This window comes from Felis catus, chromosome B3, assembly GCF_018350175.1.
Source record: "Felis catus isolate Fca126 chromosome B3, F.catus_Fca126_mat1.0, whole genome shotgun sequence".
Taxonomy (NCBI): domain Eukaryota; kingdom Metazoa; phylum Chordata; class Mammalia; order Carnivora; family Felidae; genus Felis; species Felis catus.
In genome coordinates, this window is record NC_058373.1 from 59,813,926 (window position 1) to 59,834,669 (window position 20,744).

At 38.5% G+C, this 20,744-nt stretch overlaps 1 protein-coding gene across 10 annotated transcripts in view; it reads left to right on the forward strand.

Moving 5' to 3' along the window:
* Window positions 1–20,744, forward strand: part of TP53BP1 (tumor protein p53 binding protein 1) — a 93,058-nt gene that overhangs the window by 40,405 nt on the left and 31,909 nt on the right. For 9 of the 10 annotated variants that reach the window (XM_045059446.1, XM_019832577.3, XM_006932585.5 and 6 more), the window contains 4 exons: window positions 1,965–2,173; window positions 11,600–12,923; window positions 18,969–19,088; window positions 19,847–20,050. In XM_045059446.1, coding sequence (XP_044915381.1) covers window positions 1,965–2,173; window positions 11,600–12,923; window positions 18,969–19,088; window positions 19,847–20,050 — 1,857 coding nt within the window. Of the gene's footprint in view, window positions 1–1,964; window positions 2,174–11,599; window positions 12,924–18,968; window positions 19,089–19,539; window positions 19,673–19,846; window positions 20,051–20,744 lie in introns of those variants that run through there. The other variant, XM_023255443.2, reaches the window with a different exon arrangement.

The following is a 20,744-nucleotide window of genomic DNA, read 5'->3' on the forward strand; positions in this document are numbered from 1 at the left end:
GGAACTGTGAGATCATGACCTGAGGCAAAATCAAGAGTCAGATGTTTAACCGACTGAGCCACCCAGGCAACCCGAGGTAGATGTTTTATCTCCATTTTACAGATGAGGAAATGGAGTCACAGAGAGATTTCACAACTAAGTCATAGAGGCAGAATTTGAAGTCTGGCAGCTGCCTCCAGGTCCTATGGTCTCATCTGTTTATATGCCTCCTATGATATCCTGCTGTCTCTACTCTTGAGTGATATAAATATAGAAATATGTTTAACTGTTTTTCAGGTTTAATTTACCCATGACAAAATGTAATCTTAACTTTCTTTTGCCATTAAATTTGGGTCTTGTTGTTTGTCTTGAAGTCAATTGTAGGTAGCCAAATAGACTGGTATCATATTAAGCATAGCATGATTAATAATATCTTTAGTAAAAAATAAAAGTCAATCCATTCCACAAAAATCCTAATGCAAGTTAAGTTTGGTTTGTACTTAAAACCATTTTTTCTATTTATAGTGTGAAAATTGAATATCACATAAATATACTAAAAATACTTTCTCCCTGATTGTAAACATAATTAATACTCACTGTAGAAAGTTTGGAAAGCCCATAGGAAAGTAATAAGAAAATAAAAGTCACCTGGATACCACAATCCAGACATAATTAGTACTTGGATATATTTCCTTTCAGAGTATTTTCTATGCATAAAGAAGTATTTTACAGACTTGGGATTATGTTATATATATGATTCAGCGTTCTTTTTTATTCTTTCATATAACATACTGTATTTTCTCCTGTCAATTGTATTTTGGATTTAATGTGTTCGCTTAACATGTGCATAACTGTTTGTGGCTCTATATATGCTTGCTTCCTTCCTTTCTTTTCTTTCTTTCTAAAATTATTAACCTTTTTATATGTAGTGCTTAGAACAGTAGGTCCTTAGTGAGTACTTTGTCATGGCGAGAGAGATGAAAATGAAACTGAAACGGTGTAATGAAAATACTTAACACAGCTGTGCTAGCATGCTCAAGGCCTGCAGCACCAGATCTGGAACCTAGCATTAGACTGGAATGTGAGGTTAAATCAAGCAAAGCAGCAAGGGTAGGCACCAAGGTGAGGTATAGTCAGTAGCATGAATGTAGATGGCAGGGAAAAACTTAGTGGTATATATAGATAATTTGTGAATGTGGTCTAGAAGGAAGCCTGTTTGGGGTCAGGTTGTAAAATAGGGGAAAAAGGGTTGATGAATCAAGACCTACCTAGCTAGGCTGGCTCTGAGGAAGAACCTGTTAGCCTACAGGTGGGTAGTATACTATGGGAAAGCATTGGGGAGGTGGTGGTGGTGTGTGTTGGTGTTTCACTCCTGAGCAATTTATCTCAGGATTAGTGGCTTACACTTAGTTCTTTGATAAATCACTGCTGATTGGCACTGACAGATTTTTTCTTCTTCTGTATTTTCCTGGCATTCGTTTCTCTGTGCTTAGCAATTGTTAATGCAAATGTAATGAGTTCGTAAATAAGTAGATATTGGAGTGGTGAATAAATTTGCTGCCTCTCAAGGCCTGTGGCAGAATATACGATGGTTAAATTAGGTGACATTAATGTGGGTGTTCCCATACAAAATGTGGAAAAACTGAGCAATGGTAGGGAAAGGGGTTCAGAGGAGTTGAGTTAATTTAACATTTCAAGGGAATGAGTGGGTATCCCCCCCCCCCCCCCCCCCCCCCCCCCCCCCCGCCAATGAAATCTATATCTGAGGATTTGGAGAGTGTGGACCTTCCTCCTCCCAGGGGAAGAAAGCATTGCTAGATTTCTTAGACTCAGTCTACTATTAATCTGTCAGCTTTTCTGAAAATTAAATCATTATGTTTTTAGGAATGGAAATTGCTGTGATACACTTGTTACTAGTGGTATTGGAACATGAGTAATATTGATGAGTGCTTATTTCTCAATTTGTTTTTCCTGTTTTAAACCAGATGAGCCAATGGACATGTCCATGTTATCAGAAGGAAAAGGAGAGTGTTTTGAGAAGAAACTACAAGATGAAGAACCATTGGAGATAGAACACCCCCCTCTCCCACCTGAGCCCACTATATCACCTCAAGCCTCAACACCAGTGTCTCAGAGCACACCAGTCTTCACTCCTGGGTCACTGCCTATCCCATCCCAGCCTGAATTTTCTCATGTGAGTATTATAGAAAAAGTGTTTTCCTCTGAATGTCTTTTTTTTTTTTTAAACAATTTTTGAGGTATCATGTATAAACATAAAATATACTGATTCCAAGTGTATAATTTAGCAATATTTAGTACATTTACAGAGTTGTGCAGCTGTCATCACAATCTAGTCTTAGAACATTTCCAGAGTTACTTATGTTTAAATTTTATACTAGGTCTTTAAATTTTTGAAAATGTTAGTGCAAAATTGAAAGGGGTATTAATCATTATTCTATTTTAACACAACTGCTACTAATATTTTTGTCTTTCCACACGTCTGCTTTTTTTAAAATAAAGTTATTTATAGTGAACATACAACCTTCATCTTCTTTTTCCAGTTAACATTGCATCATAATGGTTTTTCAGTGTTACATAGTCCTTATACTGTCTTTTGAAAACTTGTATGATATTTCTCTGAGTGGATGTACAATAAGCGAATTCCCTCAGTACATTCCTGTACTGAGGGTATCAAGATGGTTTTTAGTTTTCTTTTCTTTCTTTTTTTATAAATGTTTTTTGAAAGTTTATTTATTTTTAGAAACAAAGCGGAGGAGAGGCAGAGAGACAGAGAATCCCAGGCGGGCTCTGTGCTGACGGCAAGGACTATTATTATAAACACCATTCAGAGCAGAATCTGTGGATTATTATTTTTCATGTTTACATCGCTTCTTGTTTTTATTCTGGAATTGATAATTGTCTGTTTCATTTGTTTAGATTTCTACAATTTTCTTCCATCAATCCTAGGCTCTCCACCAGTTGTCATAATCTCCTCAAGATGTTTGAGGCCCTCAAACTTTATCTCTTTGAAGAAACCTCTTTTGGAGACTCCAAATTTCTAATCTGTGTTGTTGCCTTTTGTGCCTGGTGCATCACTCACCTCCTTTTCACTGTAGTCCTTGGAGGTTGTTCTTATTTGAAATTTTTCCTATAATAGAATACTTATTGTTTGGATGTTGAAATAATTAGTTTTGTAATTTTCTTGTTGTTTCTCTCTTTTTAATTTTCTGGGGGATTTCCTCAACTATCTTTAAAAAAAAAAGTAGTTTTGGGGGCACTGGGTGGCTCAGTCAGTTAAGCATCTGACTTTGGCTCAATTCATGATCTCACAATTCATGAGCTTGAGCCCTGCTTCTTCGGGTGAGCTCGAAGCTTGCTTTAGGTGAACATGAGTCCCGTTTCTAGTGAGACCCCCTTCTCTCTCTCTCTCTCTCTCTCTCTCTCTGCCCCTCAGGGGATTCTCTCTCTCTCCACCCTTGCTCATTTGAGCCTCTCTATCTCTCAAAAAAAAAACCAGAAAAAAACCCAAAACAAAAAAACCCAAAACTAGTTTTTGGGGCACCTGGGTGGCTTAATTGGTTAAGTGTTTGAGTCTTGATTTCGGCTCGGGTCATGATCTCATGGTTTGTAAGATTGAGCCCCATGTTGCACTGTGAGCACAGAGCCTGCTTGGGATTCTCTTTCTCCTTTGTCTGTCACTTGCACACTCTCTCTTTTTCAAAATAAATAAACATTTAAAAAAATAGCCTTATTGAGATAATTGAGATATAATTCACATACAGTGTTGTTCACCTTTTTTAGCTTTTATTTTTATTTTTTTATTAAAAAGTTTTTTTTTTTAGTTTTATTTTTTTTAATTTACATACAAATTAGCCTACAGTGCAACAACGATTTCAGGAGTAGATCCCTTAATGCCCCTTACCCATTTAGCCCATCCCCCCTCTACTAACCCTCCCTTTGTTCTCCATATTTATGAGTCTCTTATGCTTTGTCCCCTCTCCCTGTTTTTATATTACTTTTGTTTCCCTTCTCTTATGTTCATCTGTTTTGTCTCTTAAAGTCCTCATATGAATGAAGTCATATGATACTTGTCTTTCTCTGAGTAATTTCACTTAGTGTAAAACCCCCAGTTCCATCCATGTAGTTGCAAATGGCAAGATTTCATTCTTTTTATTGCTAATACTCCATTGTATGTATATACCACATCTTCTTTATCCATTCACCCATCGATGGACATTGGGCTCTTTCCATACTTTGGCTATTGTTGATAGTGCTGCTATAAACATTGGGGTGCATGTGTCCTTTTGAAATAGCACACCTGCATCCCTTGGATAAGTAAACACCTAGTAGTGCAATTGCTGGCTCATAGTATAGTTCTAATTTTAGTTTTTAAAAAAAAAAATTTTTTTTTTTTAACATTTATTTATTTTTGAGACAAAGCATGAACAGGGGAGGGGCAGAGAGAGAGGGAGACACAGAATCCAAAACAGGCTCCAGTCTCTGAGCTGTCAGCACAGAGCCTGACGTGGAGCTCGAACTCACGGACCGTGAGATCATGACCTGAGCTGAAGTCGGACACTTACCCGACTGAGCCACCCAGGCGCCCCCTATTTTTAGTTTTTTGAGGAATCTCCATACTGTTTTCCAGAGTGGCTGCACCAGCTTGCATTCCCATGAAAAAAAATTTTTTTTAATGTTTATTTTTGAGAGAGAGAGACAGACATGGCATGAGTGGGGGAAGGACAGAATGATATGGAGACACAGAATCCAAAGCAGGCTCCAGGCTCTGAGTTGTCAGCACAGAGCCCAATGTGGGGCTCAAACTCACGAACTGCGAGATCATGACCTGAGCTGAAGTCGGATACTTAACCGATTGAGCCACCCAGGTGCTCCTCCAATGGGTTTTAGTATATTCACAGAGTTGTGCAGTTAGTGCACAATCTAATTTTAGAACATTTTCATCTCTCTTTTTCCCTTCAAATTATCCCATCCCCTTTAGTAGTCACTCCTGTTTCTCCTATCTCCAGCCCTAGTCAACCACTAATCTCTGTCTCTCTCTAGATTTGCCTGTTCTGGACATTTCATAAGGGGAATTATACATTATGTAGTCTTTTATGATTGGTTTCTTTAATTTAGCATGTTTTCACAATTCATTCACATTGCGGCATGTATCAGAATTCCATTCCTTTCTTATTCTGAATAATACTACATTTTATGTATATAGCATATTTTATTCACTCATCAGTCGATGGACATTTGGGTTGTTTTCCATTTTTTGCTTGTTGTGAATAATGCTACTGTGTACATTCACGCACAAGTTTTTATGTGGACATGTGTTTTTATTTCTTTTGTATATATGCCTAGGATTGCATTTGCCAGGTTCAGCCTTCTTTTGACCTTTCTCTGAGTTATTTCTACCTATGGGTTTTTATTTATTTAAAAAAAATTTTTAAATGTTTCATTTATTTGTGAGAGACAGAGGCAGAGCATAAGTTGGGGAGGGCAGAGAGAGGGAGACACAGGATCTGAAGCAGGCTCCAGGCTCTGAGCTGTCAGCACAGAGCCCGATGACATAGGGCTCAAACCCACAAACTGTGAGATCATGACCTGAGCTGAAGTCAGACACTTAACTGACTGAGCCACCCAGGCACCCCTCTACTTTGGGGCTATTTTTCTCTGAATGTGCTTTCTTTTTATTAAAAAAATAATATTTTGTCTTGTGTTATGGATATAGTATCTTGTCTCCCTAAGGTTATTAGTAACAGTTTTTTAAAAGATACTGATTTATTTAGAGAGAGAGCACATGCGTGGGGATGGGCAGAGAGAGAGGGGAACAGGGAGAGAGAGAATCCCAGGCAGGCTTCATGCTCAGTGCGGAGCCCGACGTGGGGCTCCATCCCATGACCATGAAATCATGACTTGAGCCGAAATCAAGAGTCAGATGTTTAACCAACTGAGCCACCCAGGTGCCCCTATTAATCGTTTTTTTGAGACGTTTTCTACTCCCTGGAATAGTCATGCTTCTTCAAATAGATTTTAGTTAGTTTTGATGCTTCATTTAAAAAAATTTCTTTTTAATGTTTGAGAGAGAGAAAGAGTGCAAGTGGGGAGGGGGCAGAGAGAGAGAGGGAGACACAGAATCCTTAGCAGGCTCCAGGCTCTGAGCTGTCAGCACAGAGCCTGATGTGGAGCTCAAACCCACAAACCGTGAGAACATGACCTGAGGTGAAGTCAGACGCTTAACTGACTGAGGCACCCAGGCGCCCTTAGATGTTTCATTTTCGAATTGAATGGTTCCTTCAAGTGTCTGATAATCCTTGATTGTTTGCTCAAAGACAGTCTGATTAGAAGTTCTGAACATTAGACATTCTGAACTGGTGGTGGGTGCTTATTTCTGGGATTCACTGTGATGTGATCTGCTGGGCCATTTGGGGGGGGTCTGCTAGTATTAGTATTTTGATTTATCTCAGCTTGGTCAGGTTCCCCAGAAAAATGTCTAATTTCCTGTCTGCTGGCTGCCATTGTTCTAGAAGTCTGTTGATAGAAGAGGGCTGGGGGTGTTGAGAGTCAGGTTTAGGTTCCATTCAATAGGTAAATTTTCACTTAATCTCCCTGTTTTCAGTATGGTACTTTCTGATAATTATTCCTCTTTTTCTTCAGGGATGCTCTGAAGGGATTACTCCAGGGCAGAGGAGGGTCAGGGAGAGAGGATCTGAGAGCTGAACTGCTCCTTTTTTTTTTTTTTTTTTTTTTTTTTTTTAGTTTATTTATTTTTTGTAATCGCTATACCCAGCGTGGGGCTCAAAATCACGACTCCAGAGATCAAGAGTCACATGCTCTACTGACTGAGCCAGCCAGGCGCCCCTGAACTGCTTCTTAAATAGCTTTGCAGCCCGTCCTCCTCCTGTTTTTAGCTCCACCCTCACCACTTCCAGACTCACCTGATGCTGTTGCCAAGTCCTGAATCTTTTTTGGGCATGGTGGTTCTGGGGTGTAATTTGGGTTGCTTCTTGGCTTTCTCTACTGCTGGCTTAGAATTCAGCTTCCACTAGTCTGTGAAATAGATGATCATTCTTCCAAAATTCTGTTGCTGTTATCTTTTCTTCTGTTTTTTTTTTTTTCCCTTGAAAAATCATGTTTAAGAAATTTTTTCCTTTACTGTTGCTTAGTGGGGTTTTGGAGAAGAGTTAAGTGTGTGTATTAAATCCACCATCATAATTTAGAAGTTGTATACATTTTTGCCCCTATGTATTAAACTTCTCACATTTTATTCTTAATGGCTAACTTTTGCATATCTGTTATTTTGTCTGTACCATGGTTACTGGAGTCCAAGTCAGTCTAATTTTGATGTTGTAAGATCTAAATATTTATCAAATAATTACTGATGAAAAGGTAATTGAGATAAAGGTAATTTTGTGTATTTTTTCTTTCTTTTTAGTAGTTATCTTGAGAGTGTGTGCATGTCCGTGCACATACTCATGCGTGCGGGGGAGGAGCAGAGAGAGAGGGAGAGGGAGGGAGGGAGGGGGAGAGAGAGAGAGAGAGAAAGAAAGAGAAAGAATCCCAAGCAGGCTCTGTGGTAGAGAGAGAGAGAGAGAGAGAGAGAGAGAGAGAAAGAAAGAAAGAAAGAATGAATCCCAAGCAGGCTCTGTGGTATCAGTGCAGATCTGATTCAGAGCTTGATCCCATGAACCTCGAGGTCACAAACTCAACTGAAATCAAGACTGGGAAGCTTAACTGACTGAGCTGCCCAGGCACCCCTATCTTTTTTAATGTATTTGTTAATTATATAGCCTTTTTGCCCCTTGACTAGGATGTAAGGGATGATGAGAGGATTAGTAAAACTTCAGTACTTGATGCTTTTCTCAGTTTTGATATACATAATGATTTTGGGAATGAAAAATCAGATTATAGATGATTATATGAATAGCTCTTAAACTCCGTATATGTGAGACCAGATTTTGATTCGCTGGATAATGTGGATTTAGGTCTGTAATGAATCTAGACTTAAAGATTGACTCACACTGAGCATAGTCCTGACAGTTCTCTGTCAGTCTTTATCCAGACCCCTGAGGGGATTCTCTTCACTTAGCTCAGTTTTTCTCACCAGGTCTTCAGGGAGTCTCAGTAGTGTGGATTATTTTGGGTCAGACACTCAGAGGCTAGCTAGGATCAGGCAGTCTTTATAAATAATAGCTTGTTGGGGCGCCTGGGTGGCTCAGTTGGTTAAGCATCTGACTCTTGATTTTGGCTCATGTCATGATCTCATTGTTCCTGAGTTTGAACCCCACATTGGGCTCTGTGCGGACAGTGCAGAGCCTCCTTGGGATTTTCTTTTAACCTCTCTGTTCCTTCACCACTTGTGCTCTTTTGCTCTCTCTCAAAATAAATAAACTTAAAACAAAAATTAAAAAAAAAAAAAAAAGAAGTAGTAGCTTATTGATGGGCTGGTTAGCCCCTGAAATTTTACTCTGACTGAAGTTCTACATATATTGAATACAAATCCTGTAAAAATATAAAATTATACCAGTATTTACTCTGATAATGCTTAAAAGGTATTCATAATTGGGGACCACTACTTAATGGATATGTGGTTTCTTTTTGGAGTGATGAAAATTTTTTTAACTAGATAGAGGTGGTAGTGGTTACACTACATTGTAAGTGTTTACTCCGGAGTGGTTAATTTTATGTTATGCGAATTTCACTTAAGAGATACTCATAGTTTATGGGGCGCCTGGGTGGCTCAGTCTGTTAAGCCTCAGACTTTGCCTCAGGCCATGAGTTCAAGCCCGCATGGGTTGGATTCTGTGTCTCCCTCTCTCTCTGCTCCTCCCCTGCTTGCATTTTGTCTGTCTCAAAAATGAATAAACGTTAAAAAAATTTTCTTAGGGGCACCTGGTTGGCTTAGTTGGTTAAGTGTCTGACTTTGGCTTAGTTGGTTAAGTGTCTGACTTTGGCTTAGGTCATGATCTTGTGGTTCGTGGTTTTGAGTCCCTTGTTGGGCTCTGTGCTGACAGCTCAGAGCCTGGAGCCTGCTTCGGATTCTGTGTCTCCCTCTCTCTCTGCCCCTCACCTGCTTGTGCTCTCTCTCGCTCTCTCAAAAAAAAAATAAACATTAAAAAAGTTGATTAGTAATGTCTTATATATGAGCTCTTGTAAAATGACTTATTTTGTAATAAAAATTTTTTATAGAGGATGTCTAATATAGAGATAAATGAAAATAAGATCATTAATTATTCTGTCTCAGAAATAGACTTTTGGGGCCCCTGGGTGACTCAGTCGGTTAAGCATACAACTTCAGCTCAGATCATGATTGCATGGTTTGTGAGTTCGAGCTCTGTGTCGGGCTCTGTGCTGACAGCTTAGAGCCTGGAGCCTGCTTCAGATTCTGTGTCTCCCTCTCTCTGTGCTCCTCCCCTGCTCATGCTGTCTCTTTCCCTAAAAAAATAAACATTTAAAAAAATTTTAAAAAAAGAAGTAGCCACTTTTCACCTTTTTGTGTGTGTTTAAGAATTCATGAAAATCATAGAAAAATGTATAAAAAGTCTACAGTAAAATATATGTTCACATACTTTTTTTTTTACTAAAATAGAAACTGCTTCTATTTAATGCATAGCCTGAATGTTTTTCTCTTTTAATATTCATCTATAATTTTATGTAGATAACACTCACATGATAGAATACTTTGTATCCTAATTTTTATTTTATTTTTACTATTTAACATTTATTTCTTGAGAGAGAGCGAAAGTGTGCATGCAAGCAGGGGAGGGGCAGAAAGAGAGGGAGACACAGAATCTGAAGCAGGCTCTGGGCTCAGCTGTCATGACAGAACAAAGCCCGATGCAGGGCTCAAACTCACAGACTATGAAATCATGACCTGAGCTGAAGTCAGATGCTTAACTGACTGAGCCACCCAGGCACCCCTGTATCATAATTTTTAAGTGAATCTTCTCTTATAAGGTATTTTATATTGTTTCCTATTCTAAATAATACATTTGCACTGAACAGTATTGTAGCTAAGTAGCAGTGTACTTCAATCAAATCATTTCCCAGAATCGGAATTCTTGGGTGAGAGAGTATATGAAGTTTCAAGGCTATTTATTGTCGTAGTGCCATTTAGAAATGTTGAACCAATTTATACTTACTTTGTCACACCTGAGAATATGAGCAGTCTTAAATTTATGACTTTTTATAATCTGAAAGGGTAAACGATAACAGGAGACATTGGAATAACAGCATTTATGGAGTATACAGAATTTTTGGCAACTTAATTTTGATTTTCTCTTTCCCTTAAAAATCATAGGAAATTAATGCCTTATCATCTAAGTTTAGAGTTTTATAGCATTTATGTCAGGTAAAATAACATATTAAATGTAAATTCTTACATAAAAACATATCTAAGCTTTGGGTTATTTTCTCTTTTTTTATATTAAGGTGGTATTTAAAATAAAATGCCATCTTAAGTGGGGAGTTTGGTGAATTTTGGTTGTTGTGTCCAAATGTGTAGACACCACCACCACCATGTTCATCAAAGTGCAGAACAGTTTCCTCACCCTAAGAAGTTTCTTCATAATCCTTTGCAGTTGATTCATCCTCCCCATCTCCTGACCCCCTATTCTACTTTAGGTAACCACTTGTTTGCCTTCTGTCACTATAGTTTTGGGTTTTTTTGAGAATTTCATATAGTTGGGATCATAAAGTGTATATGGTCTTTTGTTTGAGTTCTTTAGCTTAGCATTTTTTGAGGTTCATTCATATTATTGCATGTAATAACATCTGATTCCTTTTCATTGTTGAGTAGTATCCCATAATATAGATATCCACAATTTGTTTATTCGCTAGTTGATGAACACTTGAGTTGCTTCCAGGTTTGAACTGTTATGAGTAACACTGCTATAAGCATTTGCATCCACATCTTGGAGCGGACATAGCGTTTTATTTCTCTTGGGTAAATACTTAACAAGTGGAATTTCTGGGTCATATGGTAATGTATGTTTAACCTTAGAAGATACTGTCATTCTCTTTTCCCTTTTGCATTCCCACCAGCAGTGTATGAGAGTTACAGTTGTTTGATATCCTCACCAACAGGATGTAGTCGTTTTAATTTCAGCCATCCCTGTTGGTATGTACTGGTGTCTGTTGACTGATGATATTGAAAGCTTTGGATTTTAACCTCTATTTTATGAATACTAGCATATTTTGAGATGGTGGGAAGTAAAATAAGTGTATATTCCTTTGTGAGAAATGAAGTGGGCCGTGTAAGCATGTGTTTAAATGATTACTGTGTGATTGAGGGCCCATCAAATATGTGACAAGATTTTAGTAGCTTGGTGATGTACAGTTAAATTTAAGTGTCTTCCTACCCTTAGAAGGATAAGTTAATACTTTAATGTTTCTGATTGTATTATCTAGATGAGTGATTCATAGGAAAAGGATTAAATGAGTGGCTTAGGTTGTAGAAAAGACTGGTGACTTAGGAATTTTGTATTTCTGAGATTATGGCCCTAGAGTTCTATAATTCTTGAATAATAGCTTTAGAAATTTTAGATGAATTCAAGGATTAGATATAAAAGAAATAGGATTATGAAGAAATGATTTATTTCGTTTTGTTCCTCCTTAGGACATTTTCATTCCATCCCCAAGTTTGGAAGAACGATCAAATGATGGGAAGAAAGGTGGAGATTTGCACAGTTCATCTTTGACTGTTGAGTGTTCTAAAACTTCAGAGATTGAACCAAAGAATTCCACTGAGGATATTGGGCTATCTTTGACAGGGGATTCTTGTAAGTTGATGCTTTCTACAAGTGAGTATAGTCAGTCCCCGAAGGTGGAGAGCTTGAGTTCTCACAGGATTGGTGAAGATGGGGAAAACACGCAGATTGAGGATACTGAACCCATGTCTCCAGTTCTTAATTCTAAACTTGTTCCTGCTGAAAATGATAATATCCTGATGAATCCATCACAAGATGGCCAAGTAGAACTGAATCAGAAGGATAAAACAAAGGGGGATGACACAGAAACCAGAGATGACGTAAGTATTTTAGCCACTGATTGCAAAGGCAGAGAAGAGACTGTAGCAGAAGATGTTTGTATTGATCTCACTTGTGATTCAGGAAGTCAGGCAGTTCCTTCTCCGGCTACTCGATCTGAGGCACTCTCTAGTGTTTTAGATCAGGAGGAAGCTATGGAAATTAAAGAACATCATCCAGAGGAGGGGTCTTCAGGGTCTGAGGTGGAAGAAATCCCGGAGACTCCTTGTGAAAGTCAAGGAGAGGAGCCCAAAGAAGAAAATATGGAGAGTGTCCCATTGCACCTTTCTCTGACTGAAACTCAGTCCCAAGGATTGTGTCTTCCAAAGGAAATCCCAAAACAAGAATGCCAGGAAGCTATGGAAGTTGAAACCAGTGTGATTAGTATTGATTCCCCCCAGAAGATTCCAGTTCTTGACCACGAATTGGAACATAAGGATCAGGAGGCTTGGGAAGAAGCTACTTCAGAGGATTCAAGTGTTGTCATTGTAGATGTGAAGGAACCATCTCCCAGAGTTGATGTTTCTTCTGAACCTTTAGAGGGAGTGGAGAAATGCTCAGATTCCCAGTCGTGGGAGGATGATGCTCCAGAAATAGAACCATGTGCTGAGAATAGAGTTGACACCCAGGAAGAAAAGAGTGCAGAATATGAAGGAGATGTGAAATCAGTGACTGCCGAAAAGGAACCTATAGAGGTGCACTCTCCACAGCCTCCCTTGACTTTAGTGAGAGCAGATGATGCTCTGAGACCTGACCAGGAGATGCAGCAAGCTGAACCTCAAGAGAAAACTGGTAACTCATTACCAAAAGACTCAGAAATAGCTAATGCAAAGCAGCTGGGCTCAGGCGTAGAAACCCAGCAGCTGGAGAAGGCCTCTACCCATGCTTCACAAAGCTTCTGTGAAAGCTCTAGTGGTGAGTGTGCTTATAAATTGTTCTGTTTCCAATCAAAGTATAATTTGGAATAGAAGGTAGGAGAGTACCGTGCTTATGTCAGGGGTGAAAATTAACTTGGAATTATGTTTATGAAGAGCCAGTCATAGTTGGGGAAATAAAGAAATTGCATTATGTATTTCTTTTGTAGCTGTAATTGTGGAATCATCCGAGGTTTATCAGCTTTATAACTCAGGAATAATCAGCATGAATTTTCTAGGTATTTAGAAATTATAACAATCTGGTGTTTTCTACTTGGGTCCCAACCTTGCTCATATTTTTATATTTTGACAGTTACCTTGAAATAAAAGGATTTTTTTTTGATTACCCTACATAGTAAAATATTTAGAATTTTGTTAATGAGTGTACTGTTATTGTTTGTTTGTTTGTTTGTTTTTCTTTTTATGGGCATTAGGTAAAGTTTCTAAATTTGGTTCAACATATATACATCTTAAACCTTAAATTTGAAGGGGCACCTGGGTGGCTCAGACGGTTGAGTGTCTGACTTTGGCTCAGGTCATGATCTCATGGTTTGTGAGTTCAAGCCCCACATTGGGCTCACTGCTGTCAGTTTGTCAGTGCAGAGCCTGCTTCAGATCCTCTGTCCCCCTCTATCTGCCCCTCCCCTGTTTGCATTCTCCCCCAGATAAGTAGATATTAAACAAAAACAGAAAAAACCCTTAAACCAGAAAAGATAATTAGTCTATGTTCTTTAGCTATTTTACCTAAGACCAGAATGAGAATACTTTCTGAATGACCAGATTTAGTATAATTTGAAAACAAAACAATCTCTTAAAAACAGAAAAATGAAAACAAAATACAAATTTAAGAAAACAAGTCTCCAAGTATATCGAAGTGAGAAACAGTATTTGGGCAGCCTCATAGCTATTAGTATAGGTGATCAGACCTTTTGATGTTCCTAGAACAGTCCCAGTTTATACTTCTTGTCTAGGTGTGATTATTATTAGTACTTTTTTTTTTACTTTCAAAATTGCCCCTATCATTAGGTTTTATATTCAGGATTCTTTTTTTTTTTCTTTTTTAGAACAAGAAATTGTTATAACTGGAAGGAAGTTAAAAGAGTTATGGGTTCGTTCTCTTCTTTCTAAAGTCATAGCTAGTTAATAATTGAGGTGGAACTAGAACCTAGGTCTGCTGATTCTGAACTCTATGCTTTTTACTCCTATAAGACTATGTAATATAGTTTCTCTGAATCTGACAAATTATGGCAAAGAACTATCTGAATGATCTAATATCTTGTATTGTTGAATATTTTTAAAAATTGTTTTATATCTAAATACTGTTACTGACCTAGGCTAAGAAAGCATTAGGGCCTATAAATTGTTGTAATATGGTTGCTTAGGAGTATTTTTTAATTATCTTAGCACTTGAATGCAAAAGAAGCTTCTAAAACATTGGGATATTAGTTGTATCACTTTAACATGAATTCTTGCTCCATGAATTCTTGCTTACATCATTAACTGCCCGGGCCAGCTCGTAGACACTGTGATAGTAAAAACTTACTTTACTAATCTTTTGTCTAGATTGTTGAAAATACTATTAAGTTGTTTTCTGCTTCAAGATTTTAGTTTTTGAGCCAAACAACTAAAAACAGTGAAGACAGTGGTTGGACTGTTAGAAAATTAGTCTGAAGTAAAATAAATCATCCAGAAGAGCATTGCTAGACAAGAGAAAAAATTATTCTGTACTTAAAATACAGTTGTTTAATTGCTAAAGTTTAAGAGAAACTAATTTAAATGAGAGTAGCCTAAAAAGTTAATAGTTCTTTAGTTTGGAAAGACAAAATGAAAGATACAAATTGGTTGGTTGAGTCCCAGATTTGTTCATTAGATTCCTGTATAGTAAAGTTAGAAGGGTTACTTTTGTTTTTGCTAATAGCTTTATTGATTAAAAAAAAGTATACGTGCTTAGTTGTAAAAGTTCGAACAGTACAGGGAAGAGGAGAGAGGGAGTTGGGAGAGAAAAGGAGAGAATCACTGTTAAGTGCCTGTGTATATAGATAACTTGGAGACATGAGACGTCTTCAGACATCTGTTTATGGAAACCTCTTGAAATTTGAAAAAGCAAATTTAGAAAGATGGTACTTGGAAACCAAGCCTTATTCAATACATAATATGATTTTGATAGGTTGATTATAGGAAAAATTGTGACAAGTTCAGTAAGTCTTTACTTAAATCCATAAGAGGTAGTCTGTGATGGGTTAATAATGATCAGGGATGCTAGGTATGTTTTGTGCTCTAGCTCTAACCTCTACCGTCTTACTTTATGAATATCATCCTAATTAGATGTTAATGTCAGAGGCAGACTTGTAGGGTAAAGTGTTTATGCATGAAGTTATCTAGTATAGAAATTCTCATATTTTTAAGTAGGTGGCTTTTAATCAGTTGTAAGAAATAACTGGTTCTTCTTTTGAGCACAAAAGAAGATTAAATGAGATATAGATTGTAACAAAAAGTTAGAAGTAAGGGACACCTTCCTGACTTTAAAGGTTTTTTAAATATTGCTTTGGACTAATGACTTTTCTAAAGTCCTTAGTAATAAAGACAAACACCCCACTCAGCTGGTTTGGTGATTGATGCTAAGTTTCCTTTTGTTCATTGCTTTCTTCATAGGTTGGTATGCTGGCAAACAATAGGATAGCCCGTGATAATCTGGGATTGCAGGAAGGGATTTGATAAGTTAAACAATATGTGTGATAAGTGTCAGAGAAATAATTAAATATGTGGAAAATTCCAGTATTGAAGGGTAAAATATTATTTTGCAGGATGGTGATAACTTGATTAGTGGTGTCTTTCATGTGAGTTGAACAAAAGCAGAGAAATGGGAAAGCATTTGGAGGACATTGAATAGAGGCTTTCTGAATATGAATAATTAAAGACTAGAAATATAGGCTGCTACTAGTTAATTGAATGCTGATTAAAGAGTTAGGAATTTATCTTCTAGTGGAAACCTTGGCATTTTGACAGGAGGCTAACATATTCTAATGTTTTATAGGAATGTTGCTTTGGTTGTGGTATACAGAACAAATTGGGGGTTGGGGAAGAGGGGAGACTTCTGGCAGAGAAAATAATTGATAGGCTGTTGTAATAATCCAGGAATGAATCATTGAAGGACCAGATAAGGAGTGCAGTGTTGCTTATAAAAGTAGATTCATTTTTCTGTTTGGTTGTAGTAATGCAGCTGGGTCAGTGGTGTACAAATAATTGTTCTTAAGTATTATCTAGTACTGTGCAAAGGAAACCCTGTTATGGGGAAATAATGTTCAGTAATTAATGCTTGCATATTACATTTGCGTGTTACGGTATGACATAAAAGAAAGTACTTAAAGATTTCATATATAGATTTTCTTTCTTAAGTTTATTTTTGGAAGAGAGAAAGAGAGAGGGTGCGTGTGCACACGAGCAGAGGAGAGGCAGAGAGAGAGAGAGGGAGAGGGAGAATCCCCAGTAGGCTCCACGCCAACAGCGCAGAGCCCCACGTGGGGCTCGATCCCACTGACCATGAGGTCATGACCTGAGCTGAAATCAAGAGTCAGATGCTTACCGACTGAGCCACCCGGGCACCCCCACATAGATTTTCAAAAGTCTGCTTGGTCAGTCATAATAGGAGGAATGGTTCCTGTCAAGAGAGCAGTGCAGTGCAGGTGATTATTCCAGGAACCAAAATTCTGTAAAATATATCTTTGCGATGTTTGATATTTTGTGAGATATTTTTTTACTTTTTAGTTTTTGTATCTCTTCTAAGTTCTTCTTTATTAACCTAAAGGACTTGCTTTTTAAGTAATTGCCAGAGAAAGAATCCTTATATACCTGACCCATTTCTCTTTTCTATTACTATGGTGGAATTCTTTGCCATATAAGATGCGAATCTGATAGTCTTTCTCATACTCTTTACAGTTCCTTTAGCTGAGCATATATACTTTTCACCCTTTCTTTTTTTCTTTTATGTTAATTTATTTTGAGAGAGAGAGACAAGAGTGGGAGCCAGGGAGGGGCAGAGAGAGAGGGAGACCCAGAATCCAAAGCAGGCTCCAGGCTCCGAGCTGTCAGCACAGAGCCGGACGCTGGGCTCGAACCCACAAGCTGTGAGATCATGACCTGAGCCCGTGAGATCATGACCTGGGTGGCCTGAGCCTGGGCCACCCAGGTACCCCTCACCCTTTATTTCTAAAGTTTATTTCATTTTCTCTCTTCATCCCTTCAGGTTACTAATTCATTTTCTCTCACATGTAGATGTAAGAGATGTTTTTTGTTGTTTTGTGACTGAAGAAAAAAGTATCAAAGTGCTTCATATGAAAGATAATAAAAGGTAGAAGTGGAGTGGAAAAAGATGAAAAGAGAAAAGTGTGGTATTGTGAGAAATTAACTTGGTTTTCATCCAGTGCCTGACACAGAGCTCCAAAAATCCTTGTAATTTCCTAAGTGCTAGGAATATCTTTTGCTATTCATAACAAACCCTTTCAAACACCTCTGAGTTTATGCTAATGAAGTGATTTAGGGTGGAATCCCTACATAGCCTCAGGACCCAGGCTGTTCTCTGGGAAGACCAAGTGAATAGAGGGTTGAAACTTTCAGCCCTACCCACCCTCCTCCTGGAAGGAAGGGCTGGAGATTAAAGCTCAATGAAATTGCTTGAGCAACAAGATTTAATAAGGTTCTGCCCAAAGTTGTAATGAGCCAGAGCTAGGTATCTCATCCCAGTTGCACGGGGACTGAAGCTCCTGCTATCAGAACCCTTCTGGACCTTACCCTGTGTACGGCTTCATTTGGCTGTTCATCTGTGTCCTTTATAATGAATTGGTAAGTGTAAGTGAGTCTCCGAGTATTGTGAGCAGCTCTTGTAAGTTAATCACACCTGAAGGAGGAGGTTGTGGGATCCTCAAAGTATAGCCATTTGGTGAGAAACACAGATAACAACCTGGCCTTGTGATTGTTATCTGAAGTGGGGGCAGTCTTGTGGGACTGATGCCATCTCCAGGTAGATTTCTGTGTCAAAAGTGAATGATACCAGTCATTTGCTGCTGAGAATCGGATAATTGCTTGGTGGCGTTGGGATACTCATTTGGCAAAATGCTTGCGAAGGACTAGAGTCTGGGTATGCCAGATTATAGGTATTTTGAGCCATCACAGGAAAGTAAGTACAAATTTTCAGATGTTAGGTTTAAGAGGAGCAGTCTAGCAGTTCTTTTTTTTTTTTTCTCCCAAACCTAGTCACTTTATTAAAAGAGATAAACAAGAAATCAGAAAATGTGATTTTTTTAAAAAAAATGTTTATTTTGTGAGAGAGAGTGTGTGTGTGTATGTGTATACAGAAGCTGCGGAGTGGCAGAGATTGAGGAAAAGAGAGAATCCCAAGCAGGCTCCATGCTGTCAGCGCAGAGCCTGACAAAGATCATGACCTATGCCAAAACCAAGAGTTGGACGCTTAACCGACTGAGCCACCCAGGTGCCCCCAGAAAATGTCATTTTGGCAGTTTGCTAATTCTGATTAGTAAAAACTTTGGAACCAAGACCTAGTTAAAAATAAAGGTTTATATCTTGACAAATTGTTATGTTTATATTAATTTATTGATGACTAACCAAAATGGGTGCACTGGGAATGCTCATATATGTGGGATTTACGATTGTGCAGACATTTACATATGAATATTAGTATTATGGCCTAGAAGGAATGTGGTCAGTTCATGTTCCTTTTGAACTCATGTTCCTCAGGGCCTCTAAACTTTGGGCTTCCTCCATTTTGTCTGTTTTCTGGTTGTCTGCTTTGTGTCAGACCTATTGTTGGCTGTAACCAGAGCACAGAAAATACTAGGAAATTGGTTGGGAGGCCTGGTGAGGCGGGTTGGGAATGTGGCTGATTTGGGGAGCAAGGGAAAAGAATAATTGAAATACTTCTTGCAGTTCTTCTCACTTTTACTTTTATTTTCTTCTTATACTTCTGTTTTGGTTTCTTTTTTATTTATTAATTTTGAATTATTATTATTACTATTTTTTTTACTCCCTCCAGAAACTCCATTTCATTTCACGTTGCCTAAGGAAGGTGATATTATCCCACCATTGACTGGTGCAACTCCACCTCTTATTGGTCACCTGAAACTGGAGCCCAAGAGACACAGTACTCCTATTGGTGAGCGACTAAAATGTAATAATATTTAAAGCAGAATTTCTGAGATACCATTCTTTATGCAAGTGATTCTTTTAGATTTGAGGAGTTGGGCCTGCCTGGTAAGGTTGGTTTTGTCTTAGAGAATAAGCTGTGATGTTTGATTCCATGAATTTGCTCCTAGAAGATACTGAGTGGTAATGAGAAGAAAGAAAGGGTGGGAGGAAGGAAGGAAGAGAATACACAGATTTTATTCTCTTACTTGCAGGGCAATAGAATCTGAGTGCGAAGTAATGATACAGAGCTATTTTTATAAGGAAGGGACAGCAAATAGGGTAGAAGTACTGTTTATTCAGTACCCTGGCTATCAGTCTGCTACTTGACAGGGCAGGGAAACTTAGATCCTCCTTCCCTGAAACAGCCAGCAGTCTTCTGCATTAACCTATTTGTTTTCTCTAGTCAGTGCTGGGAGGTAACAGTCATGCCGTCTGGAGTCTCCTGCTACCTATGCCTGATGCTGGCAGATGTGGGTTGGCTGAGGGCTCATGCAGCATCCTTTGTCCAGATGCAGAAGTGGAACTGAATCCTGTTGCTCCTCTTAAGACCAGGTGTCAATACTAGTGCGTAGTTGTTGATACTGTGACAGGATCTATCCTAGGAAACCCCCCCTTCAATCCTGCAGAGCTGTGGAGCCAAACAGGCAAATTGGTGACCTCAAATTGTAGTTTTTCGTGTTTGTATTTTAGTGTTTTTCCTTTCTTCCTCCTGCCTCCCTCTTTCAGGTATTAGCAACTATCCAGAAAGCACCATAGTAACCAGTGATGTCATGTCTGAAAGCATGGTGGAGACCAATGATCCCATACTTGGGAATGAAAAAGGAAATCCTGGGGCTGCCCCAGAAGTGGATGATAAATTGTGTCTAAGAATGAAACTGGTCACTCCTGAGACTGAGACGAGTGAAGAGTCTTTGCAGTTTAGTTTGGAAAGTAAGTTTTATTTTATGTCAATCTTGGGTAATTAGTAGCTGCAGATCATATGAGAAGTATTAGTTATCTTTCTCCTAGTTACAATGATTAATACTTTTATAATTGTATTTCTAAAGTCTTAAGTCTCACAGACTTAAGTCTTTGCTTTCAGCTGGGCACTGTCATGTTACTGAAGATGCTTCATTTTATAATCTCTGGTGCTGCTTGTTTCTCTGTATTAAACCTGCATATATAAAGCAATTGGTTTTCATGTTCAGAAACAGTTCAGAGGAGGGTAGAAAATACAGGATTGTGGTTCACACTCTAGGCTTGTATTGACTATTTCTCCATTACTTGCATGTTAATGGTTATGGCTAGAATACAGAGAAGGTACAAACAAGGGAGGTTGCAAAGATCCAGATTTGGAAAGGCCTTTTACATGATGCTGAGACACGGAAGAATTGTAGGCAAGAGAATAATATCAGATTAGCTTTTTTTTTTTTTTTTTTTTTCAACGTTTATTTATTTTTGGGACAGAGAGAGACAGAGCATGAACGGGGGAGGGGCCGAGAGAGAGGGAGACACAGAATCGGAAACAGGCTCCAGGCTCTGAGCCATCAGCCCAGAGCCCGACGCGGGGCTCGAACTCACGGACCGCGAGATCGTGACCTGGCTGAAGTCGGACGCTTAACCGACTGCGCCACCCAGGCGCCCC